Source organism: Chlamydotis macqueenii, chromosome 10, assembly GCF_036417535.1.
Source record: "Chlamydotis macqueenii isolate bChlMac1 chromosome 10, bChlMac1.mat, whole genome shotgun sequence".
Classification (NCBI taxonomy): domain Eukaryota; kingdom Metazoa; phylum Chordata; class Aves; order Otidiformes; family Otididae; genus Chlamydotis; species Chlamydotis macqueenii.
Window position 1 is genome coordinate 19,144,937 of NC_141565.1, and position 18,518 is coordinate 19,163,454.

Below are 18,518 nucleotides of genomic sequence, written 5' to 3' on the forward strand. Positions count from 1 at the left end.
GCTGAACTTCACATTTATAAATATTTTTTTTTAAAAGATGAAGCTTTCCAATATAACATCTTACTTTCATTACGTGATAAGTTGAAACCAATCATATCATGGGTTATAAAAGAAATAAAGTACAGCTTACCTATGTAGATGAGACTATGAAAATATTCATAAGAGAAAACAGACAATTAATATTGGACTATAAAATGGAACTAAACAGTATTTATATGTTTTAAGAATACTTTAACTGAGCTTAGAAGCAGTTCAGTGTTGCCAAAATAGCTTCAGTAAGTTGCAGCCAGCCCAAACATCTGACAACGGCACAGCTTCCAAAGTTATACAAGATAAATACAAACAATGAAAGATGAATAGATAACTCGCCACAAAACAGACACAGAGAAAGAAAAAGATTTTATAACGTGATAGTAAGTACTGGCAGCATTATAGAAATGGAACGCTGACAACTGTTCTCTGTTAGCCCTGACTCCCTCAAATTTCTTAACTGCCATTACCTAGAACTTGTGAAAGGTCCTCACACAAAGCAGTGCAGAAGATGTGAATTTTAGTGTCAGGATAATGCTAGTAGAGTCATGTATTACAAAAATAACAAGAACAACAGTGACAATGGACAGTCTGAAAGGCACAATTGTAAACACATGACTCCAACAAGATCCTACCCCTTTACAGTGGAATTTAAGCAGCAAACAACAAAAGGCCCAGTGAGGTCAGAGTTTTAAGTCTGGCACTGCTCTGTTGCTTTTGACTGACACCTGTAACAGTAGAAGGGAAAACATCACCTGCAGCCTTACCACTCAGTCCATTCTCAACTCACACAGTCTAAACATAAAAAGACACCAAATCTGAGCATCTTGCAAATTCCTGGCAGGAAAGTAGATTTTTGCAAGGGCCTAAATTGAACAGCCTGCTCCCTTCTTCTCCCTCCCACACCCTGTTTTGTTTGTAGGGCACCCTCTATCAGATGCTCTAGAGCATGATAATGCCTCTTATGAATAATAATACTAAATAATAATAATAATACCACCACACCCCATTGAATTGGCTGCAGATCTGGCTTCATCACCGCAATAGGGAAACTTGCGGAGCATGCAGGCAGCGTCACGTAGCTGGTCCACGCTGCCCAGTTCTTGCAAGGAGGAGTACCCAGGGAGTAGTGGGGAGTGGGTGTTAGGCCACAGACTAAATTATCATCTCATTCAACCTTTTTTCTCTCTCTCCTTCTATCTCTGATCTGTCTTGAGATTTATGGGGCAATCACAGCAAGGGGCAGGGGCAGGTGGAAGACCAAGCTAGCTACTGACAAGGCTGGAAACAAAACAGGAAGACATTATCAGCCTGCAGATCAGCTTCCCCCTTTGATCACAGCTGCACACCCCACCTGCTTTGAAAGGCAACAAGACCCAAGCTCATCCTTTCCCTGGTCAAAACAGAAAAAAAGAGTCGGCTGAGATGTGCTGACTGAAAAGACATGACACAGATCGCTGACCCTTCTGTAGGCAGGTAGGAACTGCCTCCCAACAACTTGGGAAAATCAAAGCAGTAGCCTGAGGGGGGGAAAAAAAAAAAATGGCTTTCTTCTTTGCCTGCTCTACCCACAGCAAGGTGCATTCAGATACAGCCTGAAGGAATATGAGCTATAGAAAAGTAATGGAATAAATAAAAAAAACAACAGAGGAAAGGAGAGGAAAAACATCAAAGGAAACTGCAGCTAGCAGCCGGGAGCAGAGATTAAATCCCCTGTTAAAAATCCATGTTTTACAGAGCTTGCTAAAACATACATAAAGGGGAATTTTTGTTATTATATCCACCTGTCTATCACCTTTTCCAGCCTTCAGGGCAAACTGTTTTGCTTTAAGCCTCAAGTCAGTATATTACATTCCTCAGGTATTGTTATTTACACAGTGCTCTATGCACACCTACTGCTTTACAAACAATTGAAATGACAGCTCAGGCCTGAAATAAGACTCAACATCTAATGAGAAGCATGGCAGCTCAAGATGACAGTAAAGAAAAAGGAACTATTAAAAACACGCATCAAAACAGTGAAAGGGGAGACATATATAATGTGCTTGCAAATTATTAGTTACTATTTTTAAAATCAAAGAATTGTGATCTAAGGATTAAGAGCAGATGACTTAGGATGACAATAAATAAATCTGGGAAATAAATCTGAGAAATAATTCTCTACCAAATTCAGGCACCAACAGTCAGACTGATAAAATGGTAAACCTTCATCTAAATTATAAAGAAAATTATAGCATTTCCTCTTGTTTTAGTAGCATAGTAAATTGCACAGAATCTCAAATACTTTCTGCACCAGACCCATAGCTAGTGTTTGAATCACAAGGTGTTTTTTTGAACTATGCTATCTTGATGGAAACAAATAGGACAGTACAGAATTACGCAACCAAGGCAGAATGAGCCAGCTCGTAATTACTCTTCACTAGGAAAATGTGAGAACTTAGTACTGTCTGAATTTTTCCTGTTTCCTGTTCAACTAGATGAATTTTATTTGTAATTCTTTTTTGTTATACTACACGATGGCTAAAACCCAAAATCTCTGTCCCATCACATTTGCAGACAAGTCCAAATCAACCTTGAACTTTCTCACCAATGAACTACTGAGCTTATTCAGTCTCTCACCAGAGCATAGATCATTCAGACACGTACAGTTATAGAACCTTTTTTTCCCCTCTCTCCATTTTTCAACACCTTTTTGAATAGACACTAGAATTAGACTGTGTTTTAGCAGTCTCACAAATGATGCATTCTGAGGTCACACCATTTCCTTCTCTTAAATGATCGTACTCTGCTGCTTCAGCATAAGACTGTACTCACCCCCTCCCCTTACCTCCTCACAGATAAAGGGGTGATCAGCTTCCAACTATTCGCAGTTTTTCCGGAGCTGCTGCCCTCAATTGTCTTATGTTCTCCAATCCATAACAATGATCTACAGTCTTTTATTGTGAACAGACCATCTTATACTTGATTGTATTAAAATACACATTGTTCACATAAGCACATATTGCCAACCTGAGTCAGTCTGTGCAATTCATTTTCTACCTTTAAATAAATAACATTTAATGTTAACAAAAATTTTTATCTAAAAACACAGAGTGTATTTTCTTACAGATTGTGAAAGCCACTGGACAGTGCTCACAGAAAAACTCTGAAAAAAATGTATGATCTTAACTTTATAAAGCGACAAAAACCCATCTGTCTTTTCCCAGGGTTTGTTGGGGTTTTTTCTCCCATTTTCCAGTATTTCCTAGAACACTGACATACTAGTAACTCCTATGGTTGGTGGTATATAAACTGAAATACACATAAAATGAACCTCAAAGAGAGCATGCGAAGTGGCCACTCCTATTACTGGAAAAACTTGAAAACCAGCTGGGACACCTGAAAGTTAATACACCACTACAGGCCACCAAAGAAGTGAATGAAAAGCAAACCTAATGCAGCATGATTACTCAAAGCTGTAAGCAAATGCAGTGCTGTATGCTGAACTAGCTGCCAGCAGTAGCAATGGCAGCTTGTAAAGCCTTCTAAGATGGAATTACAATAACTGGAGATTGCAGTCATGAGCCACTACAGCAAGTCATCACAGGACAATAAGGGTGAAGCCCATTTAACCAGATAAAACACAGCTTTCTTACTGCGTTCGTGGAAAAGGTGATCACAAGAAGGAGCAAGATTTTTTTGTTTATCCCTTGTAGCTGTATGGCTTCTATTAAGCTGAAACAGCAAAGGAAAGAATAGCCTCCAAATTTAAAATTTCCAAAAGTCAACAAGTTGTCTTGTTTTGCAGAGGGTGAGGGGCAGGGAATTAAGTGGCTTCAGTGTATCCACACTGACTATACCATTAAAGTAGTACAATGAAAAAATATAACCCTCTAACTACAAGAGAGATCAAAATAAGGGGTTTTGCAACAAAGGTAAAGTAAAACGTAAACTACATCCAGCGTGCAGATGTCCATGAAACTGTAACACACACGAATTACAATACTATGAGGTGTATTCTTCCTAAGGTCTTAAGGATATGAAGTGCTTTAAACATGCTGTACAAACCAGTTTAATCCCACAGAGCCAAGAAGTGGGATTTTCATCCAGAATATATTACTGCTTTATGCCTTTGTTCTTCTGAATGGCTTCTGAATCCAAGAGGTTAACAGCTGAAAATTAGCATATTCCTCAAACGTCTGAGAATGCTTTAAAGCAGTGATTAATTTTTCTTATATGCTAATACATTCCCTCCTCCCCCATTACAGATAAAAAATTTAATCAATTAACATGCTAGTAGTACACCATTTGAAAACCTTTCAGGATAGTTTTGTTCCCAAATCCTCCTATCTGAACTTCGTATTTTCACAGTAGAGAGCACAGTCAGCACAAGCTACTGCAATTCACCTCTGGTTTTGCAGTACAGTCCTGAATTTCTGACGTTACAGTTGCGTCTGTCCTAGGAACATGGCAATGCCACAGAGAGTGAATAGGACTTCATGAATATCAACCCTACAAGCAGCAAAAAAGCAAGGACCAAAAGATTTTTTTAAAGCCTGTTTTTCCTCTTTTCAAGTATTTTCAGCTTTACAAAACCTAAACCACTAAAGAAAAGAAAAATAACAAGAAGAAACAGCTGCAAAAATGGCACAAAAGAGTTTCTACATACTCGGAAACACTTTTCAAAGTTTTCCAGATCTTAGCAAATAATAACTAGGTCAAGTTTCTTAAGTTTGCAAATAGATGATCAGTTTTACAAATAATTTTAACATAGAATTGGAATATATGCTAAAATTCTATTTACATTCATCTAAAGATCATACTGCTTGACTGCAGAAGCTTAAAGATGTTTTAGGTTACAAAATATTTTCCCAAATCTAGCAAAACCTTAAGGTTACTCTTTCAGGAAGGCTGTAATACACAACCTGTTCTCAAATGCTTTTTCCCCTACAAGAAAGTACAGCATAGGACATGGGTGAGCTGGTATGTCTGGCAAGATACAAGGAAAATAAATAAGATGCTCTATAGAGGAGAGAACTTAATGTAAATTAATAATAGACCTATACAGCTATGCAAAACTGAGGAGAGGCTTTTGCAGATTCAGTGTGGCACACATTTAAAAGGGCACAACAGCAGCCGATTATCAAATGTATGCTTTGAAAAAATTTTAATAGGCTGTCTTATACACTCAATCTTTTTTTGCAGATATTAAGAGATGATAACTTGTAAAATAGTCAGTTAAAGTCAAGAAAGAGGTCAGAATGAACATAAAGAAATCTTCCCTCTACCAAACTTTAACCAGTGCAATGGACTGAAACTATGACGCTGAAGGTTGATTCCCTTACGCCTTTGTGCGCTTTACTATCTGATGTTATGCAGGCAGTAAAAATTGTAAATCTCACAGATCTTATTTTTTTTTTCCTGAAGGACTTTGTCCCCTTAATACCTTTGCAACATCAGGCCTTAACACTTCATGGCCACATTACACTATATTGAGTAATTCCAAAAACCTGGGGAAAAGAAAAGGGGGGCTGAACAATCACAGTCAATCTCATCACCTCAATGACATGCTGTGAATGTAATTAATCCTACATTTATTTAGATAACTTCACACCCCACACATAAAGCAGCAACTCCCTGCTGGCTTCAGACTATGTAATTATGTTGTAACAAGGACTGGGTTTCTATTATAACAAAGAGATGAAAAGGAAACCAGACCTATGAAGCTAGCCTATCTTTCAGGCGATGTCTCACCTGCAAATCAAGGGAAGCAAATACAACATGCTTAAGAATATCTGACTTGGCTTTAATTTGGTTAGTGCCAATAAAGACAGCAGCTTCTACACAGACTGTATAAATGCCACCAGGAATCCTGGTTTTTACTCTAAAGCAAATAGTCCATGCTTGTTACACCTACAATCACCAAAATCAGCATGACTGCATTTGTGTTAGGGTGCAGAGCACATACTTATACATGAAGGTGCAACTACAGAGCAAGCATACATACAGTATAACAAATCCATACAGCATACAGTATAACAAATCCAGCTGCAGATACAATTCCACAGGACACACAGCTCATCCCTCAATACAGATCTCCTTTACTGTGCAAGTTGAAGCTACTACAATACACAACACAAACAATGATTTTATATTTTCTTTTTGCAACAGAATAGATAATGAATAAAATGTGAGATAGTAAGTTAAAAAGGAAAAAACATAGTGAGAATGAAAAATATAATACAAATTACATGGGATTACATGCACCTTACTGCCCTGAATTTCTCATACCCATAAAACTTTGAGAAGTATTCAGCTGTGCATAAGTGTATTAACCCCTGGAAAACTGCAAAGAGCACTAACAAGAGCACTTCACCTCCAATTCAGGAACACATTTACTGATAGCAAAGTGGTACATGTTTAAAACTAAACATGTATTTAAATGTTAGGTAAGAACATTTTAGATCAGTACGGGCTCATTTGTTCTCTTACGTAGGGATGCAGAACAGCATGCACTTAACCGTCTGCCTGGACAAGGACTCAGAAATCATTCTGCCTTCCACCCAGCCACTCATGCTATGGCCAGCAGGCATCACGCAGCAAAGCTACCAGAAGGCACATATGTCCAACAGTGAAAAAAAGCAACGTGAATAGAGACTGGCACAAAGGGGAACACAAAACACTGGAGAAAGACATGAGGCCACACAAAGGAACCTCAGCACAGCAAGAGTCAGTGGGTAAACTACTCTGACTTCTATAGAGGACACAACGCCTATGGGGTCACAGACACGTAACTCCCCTCCAGCAGAAGGGAAAAAGCTCTCCTGCAGTAAATCCACACCCAGATTTCCTTGGTCTTAGCAGCCCACTTTGCAGCTATCAGACAACTATTACTTTCCTCAAAGCTCCTTCTCCTCTCCTTCATCTCATTCTGCTCAAAGTAAGGCATGAAAGATGGAGAAAAGCTCAAACTTACGATATAAATTCAGTTCTAACTTCACCTTGGAGAGGCTGCCATATGTATCATAGCAGTTTGTAAAAGCTCTGACCTAAAGAAAAAAGCATGCAAACCAGACAAATGAAATTTAATTTTATTATGGAAATGAAAGGAATAACAGAAGTGACAGCAGGGTGGCTGATAAGCTCACTTAGCGGCCGGATCAAATGAAGTGATGACATGTCATTATGACCTCAGAGGTTAAAGATGCAATTTTCCATCTGGCTGCATCTGGCTTTTCAACATAAATGTTGACACTACCTGCCGAGATTTACTACAAGCTGCCTCCATAGGTCTTTGTCTAGCTTTTGTTACCCAGGTTAACATTTACTTTTCCCTCTTTTCTGATAAGTTTTCAAAACCTAATGAACAGTTAAAAGAAAACCTAATGAACAGTTAAAAGGATTTTACATGCCACTTCATACAATAGATCAAATTTTTAATGGTAACTTCACAAGCAGTTCAAAAGATACTAGAAACCTAGAAAGCAGGTAAAACTAGCTTGAAGATTGCACACAGGAAGTTGAAATTTTAGCTACACATGCTAATATCCTAGGAATTCTAGGAATCTACTTTTCTCTTAGTAACAGGTACTTGCATGAAATAATTTCTCTGAAAAAAAATAATCCTTAGAATTAAAGAACTAGCTTGTACTCACCATACCAAATTGGCTATTAGCCACCTGCATGTGTTTTATTCAGCAGCTTAATCACTTCCAATTCCAGATACATTGTGCCACATACATCATCTTTTGCCAGCCCAGTGACACATTCACTTATTCATCTAATTTAGCCACAGCCAAACTATGATCTCAAACCAAATCTGTAATCAGCTATTGACACACTGTTGGCTATAAGGTTTTTGTTTTCAAATTGAACACCTGTGGTGTTCCTCTCCTCGAGGCTTAATCTGGAGTAGGACTGTATGCTTACTACCACTTGATACATCCATTACATTTTTGCCTGTGGCAAACTTTTTTTCCTAAACTGACGGCTCCCAGACTTTTCTTTGCCAGAATAGGTGAGGTAAAAAGCTCGCTTCCAGGTGTTTTTAAAGTGCCCAGATTCTTCACTAAAAAGAACCTACAGTCTGTTTTAACTGTTTAAAACCTCCACTAGGACTTGATTACATACCCCAGAAAGAGAGGAAGACACGAAAAAACTCCCCACAGATTTTAAGAGTGCCCTGGGACTACAGCTATGAAAAGACAGGAGAAAATAGAGACAAAGAAAGCTAATGAAGCTTACATGGAGCAAAGAATAGCTGAGAAACAAAACAGAGAAAGTATCCAGAGTGATCGGACATGCAAATAACTTCACTGAAAGACCAGCACAAAATACTTATAAATACCTTCCCCTCCCAAAACTCTTTCACCCCGAAGGCAATTACCTGAGGGATGTCATAACCTTCTTTCCCTGGAATGGAAGATGGACCACCCTCCTCACCCTGGGCAGCTGGGAACCTTTGCCCTTAACAGACAAGTCGCCACTCATTTCTGTATCTGTTAAGATATTTTCTGAATGACAAGTGAACTTGGTTGTTCCCTTCAACATACGGGGAAAAAACAAGGTGTTCCTGTTCACTTTGCACTTGCTTCACTGCTAAACTGAACAGGACTGACTTAAGCATATCCTTAAATACTTTCCCCGATTCACACCCTAAAAATAGGAATGGTTTCTGCAGTTCCTCTTCCTCTTGTTCTCCTAATGACAACTACTGTACCATGTCATTATGACAATAAGATAGCATAATTGCCCTCTTTCCAGAAGCTGTCAGTTCTGCTTAACTGGTACATAATGTATGCGTCTGTGAGTAAATGTGCTAATGTATCAGTCACTTTTATCTGCCATACATTTTCTGCTGCTGTAAAGAAAGCCTTGGTTTTTATGACTGACTTGCTGGACGTTATATTAATTGATATGGGCAGTAGTGATATTATATCTTACAACGCATTTCTTTGTGAAAGATGCATGAAAACTTTCTTTCTTCTTGATTTACCGCACTTTTTCAACTCAATTTCAATCTGAACATTAATTTCCCCATTCCTGTATTTAAGATGTGTCCAAAAAAGACCTCCTCAAAAATGACAGCGTCAAATGAACTGGCTATTTTGTAACTGATCAGGACTGATCAATCAAAAAGTTTGGAAACACCTGCAGTTGCTTTAGAATACTTTGTACATTGTTACCTATAGGAATATAGTCATTAAAAGCACACAGAGAAGAATAAGCATCAACAATATCTACAACACATAATAAGCAGCTATGAACTGAAGGCCTTTAATTTTCTAAGGAGTACTGGTAAGGTCAAGCTTAAATATACAGCCTATGCATTCTGGCTCAGTTCTCTTTCATATTCCCCTTTCTGATCATGATTATTATTACCAAGTTCTCTCCACATCCCCTCACTGCTTCTTGTGTCTTGTGCACTTAAGTTATTTCTCCTCCCACAGTCTCTCATTAAATTGTGAACTGGAATGCAAAGACTATTTTTAACCACTGTTTTATGTCTATATGTTGCTGTATTAACAAATATGACAACGGCATTTTTGTGTTTATATTAGTAATGCCTTCCTTTTCAGAGAAACTTGCGGCTCATACACATACTTTTGCAGGCCTTCAGAAAAGGCTGTGAAGAGATAAAAAGGGAAGGAGAAAAACCAAAAGCTGTATGAAAAATAGAATAAATCTGACAACAACAACATAAAGCTTGGTAAGTTTTGAACACGCAGCTTTCTTTGTTCATTGAATCAAATTCTCACTGTGTTCCTACCAATACTTTTGTTTTTAAACCATCAAAGCATGCTGATACTTCTAAACAGTCTGGTTGCAAAGTTGCCGAGACTCTGGAAGTGAGTATACCCATGCTGACTGCACTGAAAGAACACAGGTGAGACATGGACGTGCTGAAGTGTAGGGACTTCGGAAGTGGCAGGAGTCACTGCTTCCTCTCAAGTAAAGTGGAAGCCAAAGCATACTGCCAGGGAGAGTGAGCTGGCAAGCGACCACAGGGGCAAGAGTACACAGTGCAGAGAGATTTGTGACACTTACTCTGGTGTTAATAATCAATTGGTACAACTGCTACAGTCCATAAATCGTTTCACACAAATCTAAATGGTTTGCACGTGTGTCTGACCTGAATTGGAAGTTGTCAATTCTACTGGAAGTTATAAATTCAGTCCTGAACTAGGAGTTGTTTCCAACCTTTTTCCTAATGTTACAGAAGTACTATATAAACATTTTTTCTTTCTAAGAAAGATTACAATAGAATGAAAATTCCCCAGAAGCTGTTTTTTTTCCCCAAAAACTATTAATATGTTAATGAAAATTCATATTTTTATTTAAAATGAAATTCCTCCCTCCCTTCACAAATTATGTCACTACCTAGAAAATGCACTGAATGTCTTTGCTGACAGAGTAAGAACTGCTGGATAGCCAAGGTTATTAAATGAAAAACTGATCACATTTCCATTTACAGGGATAGCATTTCTTTTTAATTTACTGATACTTGTTCTTAGATGAAGTATGCTAAAAACACTTCCCATATCAATGACTACTTAAGAACTTACTTGGTTTTTTGAATCCAGATGCAATAGTCTGTAATGAAGAGATCATTAAGGATGTAGGCAGGGTCACTCTCCATAAAAATCTTGTGAATATCCAGCAGACACTTCAAAACTGCAGCTTTTCCTGAAAACAGATTTTTATTTTTGTAGATCACTAGAAATCATAATAGATAATCTTTACCATCTTCTCACCTTTGAGGCTTTAATAACCATGCTATCTAGAAGCATCTCGTAACTTTAAGTTGTTTCATAGCCTCAGAGCGGCAGTTATAGGACTATGCCCTTCAGTATCCACCTCTATGTGGACATGGAGCCTCTGAATTCAGTAGGAATCTCTCTGTAAGACTAAAGCCTCAAGGCATAGTCATGCGTGTAATTCTCTACAGCTGAAAGCTCCCTCCTCCAGCTTTTCCACTTCTCTGAGCTGTGCTGGCCCAAAAAAAAAAAAAAAAAAAAAAGGCAAGCTGAAAAGTAATTCGCAAATAACAAGAAGTTATGCCCTATTATTTCTCTGAACAAAGAAAACCTATTTCCCTGTATGCCTACATAAATACCTGTGTTGGAAAATACTAAGGTTGGGAACACACAGCCCACAGCAGGGTCAAGCACACAAGAGCCACGGCAGTTGTGAGAGCCAGCGTAAGCAATACCATTGCCTAACATCTAACCATCGCTTAAATTCAGCAGAACTTTTCCTGCTTCTGTTAGTTGCAGAATAATTTGGCAAATTGAGCCCCCAGAAAGAAAAACTCATTTCAGGCTCAAGAAAGTGCCAATTGACATACAGTTGATAAATGCAGTAAAAGATTAAAAACTTGAATGTTTTCTCACTCCACAACCAGAAATCTCTGTAGTCAGTTTAATTTTCTTCATGTACAACTATTGTTTATGAAGAAGAGAACTGATTAATGTAACCTCCAATTAGCTGAAATCTCCTCCCTTCGTTTCTCATGAAAGTTGCTAAAGGGTTAAGAGTGCTGGAAGACTAAAAAAAAAAAAAAAAAATTCACTGCTTAATGGGGGGAAAAAAATACCCCATTCAAATGAAAACAGCTACTACTGCAAATGGAATCTAATAACCCTCTCCCAAGAGGCTGGCTCCTCCTAGGCTATGAAACCTTAACATGGATGAAATTACATTTTACAGATTTAAAAAAAAAAAAAAAAAAAAAAAAAGATCAGAACTCCCCCTGCTGTTCAAACACAAAATTTGTTTGTTTGCAAGTAATTACGTGCTGAAAAAATATACACAGGAAATGAAAGTTAAAGGATGTGGAAGATGGCAATAAGGAGAAAAAACGTGGAGAGTAAAAAGCCACGGCAAACAGAACTGAAAAAACCCACTTGTCTGGAAGAGACCAAATGAAGAAGAGTCAAGAGAGAACATAAAATCCCAAATATAACTGATGAACTTTTAGATTGTATCAGCACCCATGCTTGTCAAGGTAGGCTTGTCAAACTTAACTATTTTGACTAAAAAGAAGTGTGCTCTTTTAAAAATAAATGATATGTGGAATTAAAATTTTCCTAATTTTTTAAGGTTCTAGCTGTCAAGCTGCCAGTCTGAACCACTTAAAACAGCCACTGCTGTTACTCATCTGCCAAGTAACAATGTAAATTAGTGACTGTAACACTAATTCTCAATAAAAAGTCTTTCTTCATAAATTAAAGTTGTGGATTATAGCAGCTTAATGGGCCTCTAATCAGAGAAGCTGCAGGTCTAGCCAGATTTAATAAAACAGGGAACTTTACACACAGGAAAACACACGGAGCAAGGCAAATTACCAAACTTCTGCTTTCAGAATAAGCATCTTATATGTGCACCTTATAAACAAGAAGTCCTTATACAAAACTACATTCAACTCTTTATCACAGCTGATGAGCAAGCACTATTTAAAGCCTTAATGCAGGACATTCCGCAACACACATGATTCTTGGCCTATTTCTGTGAAATTCCACATTGCAGGTTCTGTCTTTGGAGATCTACTTCAGTCTTCAGTAGACATCTGGTCTTAACTTCCAGGCTGTGGTTACATACTCAATAGTATTATTACTTACACTGACTTAAGTACTCTTTGATGCACTCCTCTGCCTCCCTCTTTCCCACAGCTCTTTGTGATGTGTCAGTGCAAGGATTTGTGAAACCACAACGAACTGGGTCACAGAACTGATGAAGCCAGAAGAGGAACAGGCTGGGGGCTTTCTGGCAGCTATGTCAGTCCAATTCACCAAAAGGCTGCCTATCAAATCAAATCTAAAGTCTGCTAGTTTTAAAAGTCTTACTTCTTTTGTAGCCCTAGAATTGCCATTTTTAAAAATTCACTGTATACTGGAATTTAAACAGCCATGGAATAGAAGATGATGACATGCTAAGGATAACCGATTTCATTTCCTTCACGTAGGTTAAAGAGGCAAGCACTTTTAAGTTTAAGGGTGAAGAAGAAAAATTGTCTATTTAGAAAAACAGCAGTAAATGTTTAAGAGCAGGCAGAAGAAACTTTTATAATAATCTCAGGAAGATATGAATGATTTATTTTTAAGTCAGTTTTTGCATATCTTCTGTCTAAAGTTACAGTTCTGTATTACACTGATAAATAAATACACTGCTTTTTATGTACTGATACTATTCCTTATTATTCAAAAAACCAACTAGATACATTTAAAAGTACAAATAAAAATATCCCAACTTCTGTAGCAGAATCAAAAATATCTGATCTTCTAAGTTATTAAAATTTAAGATGTAGAACTCAGAAATATATGACTTAAGACAGACTCTAATATTCTGTGTTTTTTGGCATGAAGATCTGTGTTAGAGGTAAAGGAGGATAACAACCAACTTGAAAATGGCATATATTGCAAGATGGGATATTAAATCTAAGTACTAAGCTGTTGTTTTTCTGAGACAAAGGTTTTCCTGCTATTAAAAATCATTACACTGCTGTTGGGGAGTGGATGAGCTGCAACTTCAGAGGAAAAGCAGCAGAGAGGCTGAGCAAACAAGGCAAAATCCATAAAAGTCAGCGCATATGTGTGCGGACTACTGGATTCTTCTGGAGTTCATTGCTATGACAGCTGGCAGATGACAGCTCACAATTTTAATTCGACAGTTTTAGAAATCCAGTCCTCTTTCCACAGTTTAGTTCAAAAAAGGACACAATTTGACCCCAGCTGCCTGCTGGGGTCAAAAAATCTGCCATTTCATGTAACAAGCTACTGATTTTACACCATCGTGAAATTCTGTCAGCTTTCACACTGAATATTTGGAAGCAAAGGAAATTAATAGTTCCATCATTCTAATACATTTATTTTTCCTGCAGACTTCTATATGTTTTTCCACATTTGCAAGAAGGAGGAGCATTCATCTAAAAAAATAAACTGAACTTTACTGTCTCATTTAAAAGTGAGAACAGCAGCATTCCTAAAAACAAGAAAATAACTCTTACGGACTGTTAAATTAAAATATCCTGGTAGTAACTTACCCAGCTAGGCAACAGTACGATCTTTTTTTAAAGAATAACATTGCCATCCTAAATCTAGTAGTATTACCTTCCATATGGAAAGAAGCAAAGCATATTTCATGCCACAGAAAAGAGCACAAATTAGTTCTCTTCATTATTAGCTCATAGACAGTAACTTCCATATCAGCATCATGCAATGGTAATGCAGTGTCAGTGAATACTGACAGAACCAGTCCACACCACTTACTTAGTACAGGTCTACTGGAAAGAAAGTGGACTCCACACGTTTACATAAAACCTACATCTGACAAATTTCTGTTAGGCAACTGTCAAATGCAGTATACACATTTTGTTGGAAATAGCTCTGTAGCTGGATGTACCACTGCATGTCATTCCCATTTTTAATCCTATACAAAGAAAAGATAAATGCAGCAGATATCCCAGATAACTACACTGAATTTTGAACAGCTTTGCTGAAATACCTTAAGTATTACAGATCACTAAAACAGCATATAAAAAACCTGCCTAAAACCTCAATATTAATCAGCATAATGTTTTGTCTCACAATTAACACTTTGGCAGGAAGTCTTAATTCAAAATAAAGAGTGTTTCAAGCACAAAGATCCTTAATAGCTTAAAAATGCAGTAGCCTGTACCTTGGAAGTGATCCACCAACACAGCACTAATATTTTTAAAGTTAAGTCTCATAACTTGAGGCATAACAATTCAGTCCTATCAGAATTCTTTACTATTTTTAAATCAATTAGGTTACTGTGCTTCTCATTATTATTATCAGGACATTGTATTACACTATGTTCCCATTACCTGTATCCTAAAAGAAACCTCAAGTCAGGATAAGGTCAACTCAAACCAATTCTTCCTTTAAAGTTAAGCATCAGCCCTCTCATCTACATGAAAAGGACTAGTTTTGTGGTACTATTTAATCGCATTCATTATTTGGTACTTGACTGTCATTTTTACCTGTGTTCACCACACATATATGGCAATACAGTGCCAAACTGGTGAGGCATAATTTCCAGTAAACAAAGAGAGTAACTGAGTATTTAATGCTATCTGTAACTACTATGCTTCGCACGTTGCATAGTTCCTAAGTATTTTGTAAAAACAGAAATTCCTCAAAAGCATGGCTCAACTTCACTGAAGTCTGAAGGAGGAAACATTTTGACTGAACAAGTGTGCCTGGCACTACAAGCGTTATCTACAAATCTATTTCTTTTATGAATACACAGACACTTCTCACCCTCCTCCGCCTTGATTCTGATTATGGACAGGTAACACATCCATTTTGTATCTTTCCCAGTTCTTCGGTAGTTGGCTATTTAAAAACATGCCATAGATGCACCATAATAGTAAATACTAATTTGATATATAAATCCCAGAACTTTCAGAAATTAACATCAATCACCATTACTTTTATCACTGCACTGTTGACCTGCCAACGCCCCTCCCAATAGATTTACGTCCACCTGAAGGAAGTAATACATTTGTGTCTGCTTCCCAGGAGGCACTTGGAAATTATCACAGCTCATACTCAAGATGGTGTCCTTTTCTCTACTATTAACAACTCCAGCTGAAATGGGCACACATTCTCTTGAAGCTTCCACATGCCTTTTCAGCATCCTGAAGATCCACGGCCAGCTCTCCAGAGGCAGCTGGTCGCCCATCCTGCACTGTCTCCCAGGCAACCAGCACAGCACAGACAGGCACAGAACAAAGCCAAACCTGCTGCATTTCTTAACTTCTTCCACTGCTTCTACACCATTGTAAACCATCAACTAGAAGTTAAATTTCTGCTAAAACTTACGGCAGTGATTTTTCATAAAGATTAGTGAGGTCAGAAAAACTAAGGCTAGCCGACCTCCTGTCCCAGTAGAGAATGAGTTAGGATATCCAAACTACTCCTGCAAAGAAGATGGAGGACTTCGCTGTTGGAGCAAGACCATAATGGGCAACACAGGGAGACCATGACAATAAGCACCACTTGGGCCACCATGTTTTGGAAGCAAAGGGTAAGGAAGCAACAGCAGCCACATGTCCAATGTAGGAGGATGGAGCAGGAAACCTGACACATCGTTATTGTAGATGCCACCTCCCTTTCCAAACTACTGAAAATATTTTGTTAGATCATGGAATGTTCATTCCAAAAACATCTTCCATCATAACATTAAAAGCAAATAGCTTGCTTCTCACGTACTATCCTCTTCAGGAAAAAAAAAAAAAAATTAAAAAATAATCTAAAAGGCTGGCAGCACTGTATAATTTCAGTGTTACCAGAATTTTTTTTTTTTCCCCCACACTTATCAACAGCAGCATAAGCCAGTGAAGGTAACTGAAGAAGTATAGCATGTATCTTCCCCTTAAAATTTCACCATCTTACTGTTATAATATACATGGTATTCTGAAGCATCAATCAGTTTTGGCAGTAGTAGAGATTAATACTGCCATTTGTGTTTTTTTTTTTTTATCCTGCAACTCACAAGCATTGAAAGTAAATCAAAGTGATGCTTCTCAGTGATTCTTCTGTCCAAAAAAAGAAAAAAAAAAAAACAAACAAAAAAAACCCAAACAATACTGAGTGCTTTTTTTGAAAGTAGTAACTCACAATAAATAGAAAAATTGCGAGTAACTTTAACAACTCAGGATATAAACATGGTTGTGTACAACCACACAACTGAAGCTAGAATAACCATAGGTTTGAAAATTGGTACTGTTACAGGAAAGCGGCCTGGAATGAACAGGGAATATATGAAAAGAATGTCACTGCTGAAAGAATAATTTGCAGTCGTTAAGATGATGACAGCTCCACTTCCGAATGTGAAACAAAACAGAGCTACAAATATGTAGTGTGTAGTTGCTTTTTTATTCCTCAGTTTTATTTTATTATTATTATTATTTATTTCTTTTTCAATAGAATAGTTTTCATGGTATTCACTGCTTGTTTTTTTATGAACAGCTCTACTTGGCTGTCATTTAGAACTTATTTTCCTGATAACAACCTGAGAACTAAGATAATGTACACAAGTCAAGAGATTTTGGCCTCTGCTACTAAGATAGAAAAGTTATATAGGAAATACTAAAACAACAATGATGCAAAACATGTTTTGATGCTGATATAAATTCAGGATTTCTGTTCTTCCCAGACTATCACTGGACTTAACACAGAGTCAGGTCAGTCATTTTGCCTTAATCCTACAAAGAACTGTAACACTAAATATAAACCACAAAACTACACCTCAGCCTCAAATGTGTGATTCCCTACGGCAATACTAAACTGTGGAACAGTTTAGGAATTAAGATGGCTAGATATCAAATACAGTTATTTTCAAAAGGTAAAAAAAAAGTAATGGACTGGCTTAGTTTAGAAAAAACAAAACACCACATGATCTAGTTCCAGAAAAAGAAAACTGCAAGAAGAACAGGAATTCAACATTAGGGGAAGCTTCCTTCCTCTCAAAATCCTAACATCAGTGACAAGGGTTAAATTAAAACAATAGTTCTTCCAAGCAGTAAATCATGCAGGGAAGCTGCTCAGATTTGCAACTGCAGAACCATGATGAAAAGAACTTAATCAAACACAATAGCTGGAAAAATTGAAGAGGATGATGCTTTAAAAACGTCCCTTAGGTGGAGACAAACTATGGGACTTAGGAGAAATACATCCAATCTTCTTTAATGAGGCTTCAGCCAGGTAATTAAAGAACACAAAGAACAACAGAGAACAACAGGACTTATGCTACACTTGTAACAATAAGTGACCCTGCTTTGCAATAAAAACTTAAGACACCTTTAGAACAGGGTGTAAACCAGTTACAGTATCTTCCAGGTCTTTTCCAACAGAAAAATCTCTTTGCAGACAGGCAAGTACACAGTAGAGAGAAAAAGATTTTGAAAACAAACATTGTGTGAAAAATTGCAAACTATTATTTTATCTGAAGACCTTTTCCCTAAAGATTTACAAATCATGGGTGGATTATCCTGATTTATCAAGACAGAAGATCTGATAAAAGATTTTTCGAAGAATAAGATATTTCTTCTGTGTGGATTTTTCTGGCACAAATAATACAGCTGAATTTACACCACAACTGCACGTATTACCCATTGGCTAGTAAAGGAGTCCCTTCTGGGGCTTTTTCCTGGTAAGGGCACTAATTTTGTTCTCTTCTCTCCCCAGCCTCATTTTCACAAATCCATAAGATGTCCAGAAATTTTGATATATGTCAAGTTTGGGTGAAACTGGCCAAAATATTCAAAAGATATCAAAAAAGCAGAAGTACAGACAATGTGTCTATATAGGCATCACTTGCAATCCCTAAAGAACTTACCTATTTGCAGTATCATGACTGTATCACTGAGGGCACGTGTCACTAATCCGAAATGTCTGTATAGGGGATAGCATAGCACTCTTCTTCCAAAAGACACCAGGACATCATGAATGCTAGTGAAACTCTGTATCAGTGAAAAATCTTAA

At 37.4% G+C, this 18,518-nt stretch overlaps 1 protein-coding gene across 1 annotated transcript in view; it reads right to left on the reverse strand.

Moving 5' to 3' along the window:
- Window positions 1–18,518, reverse strand: part of SHQ1 (SHQ1, H/ACA ribonucleoprotein assembly factor) — a 45,984-nt gene that overhangs the window by 11,848 nt on the left and 15,618 nt on the right. Inside the window, exons 9-10 of the mRNA XM_086755596.1 lie at window positions 18,373–18,496; window positions 10,575–10,695 (exon numbers count right to left, since the gene is read on the reverse strand). Of these exons, the coding sequence (XP_086611722.1) occupies window positions 10,575–10,695; window positions 18,373–18,496 (245 nt within the window). The remainder of the gene's footprint in view (window positions 1–10,574; window positions 10,696–18,372; window positions 18,497–18,518) is intronic.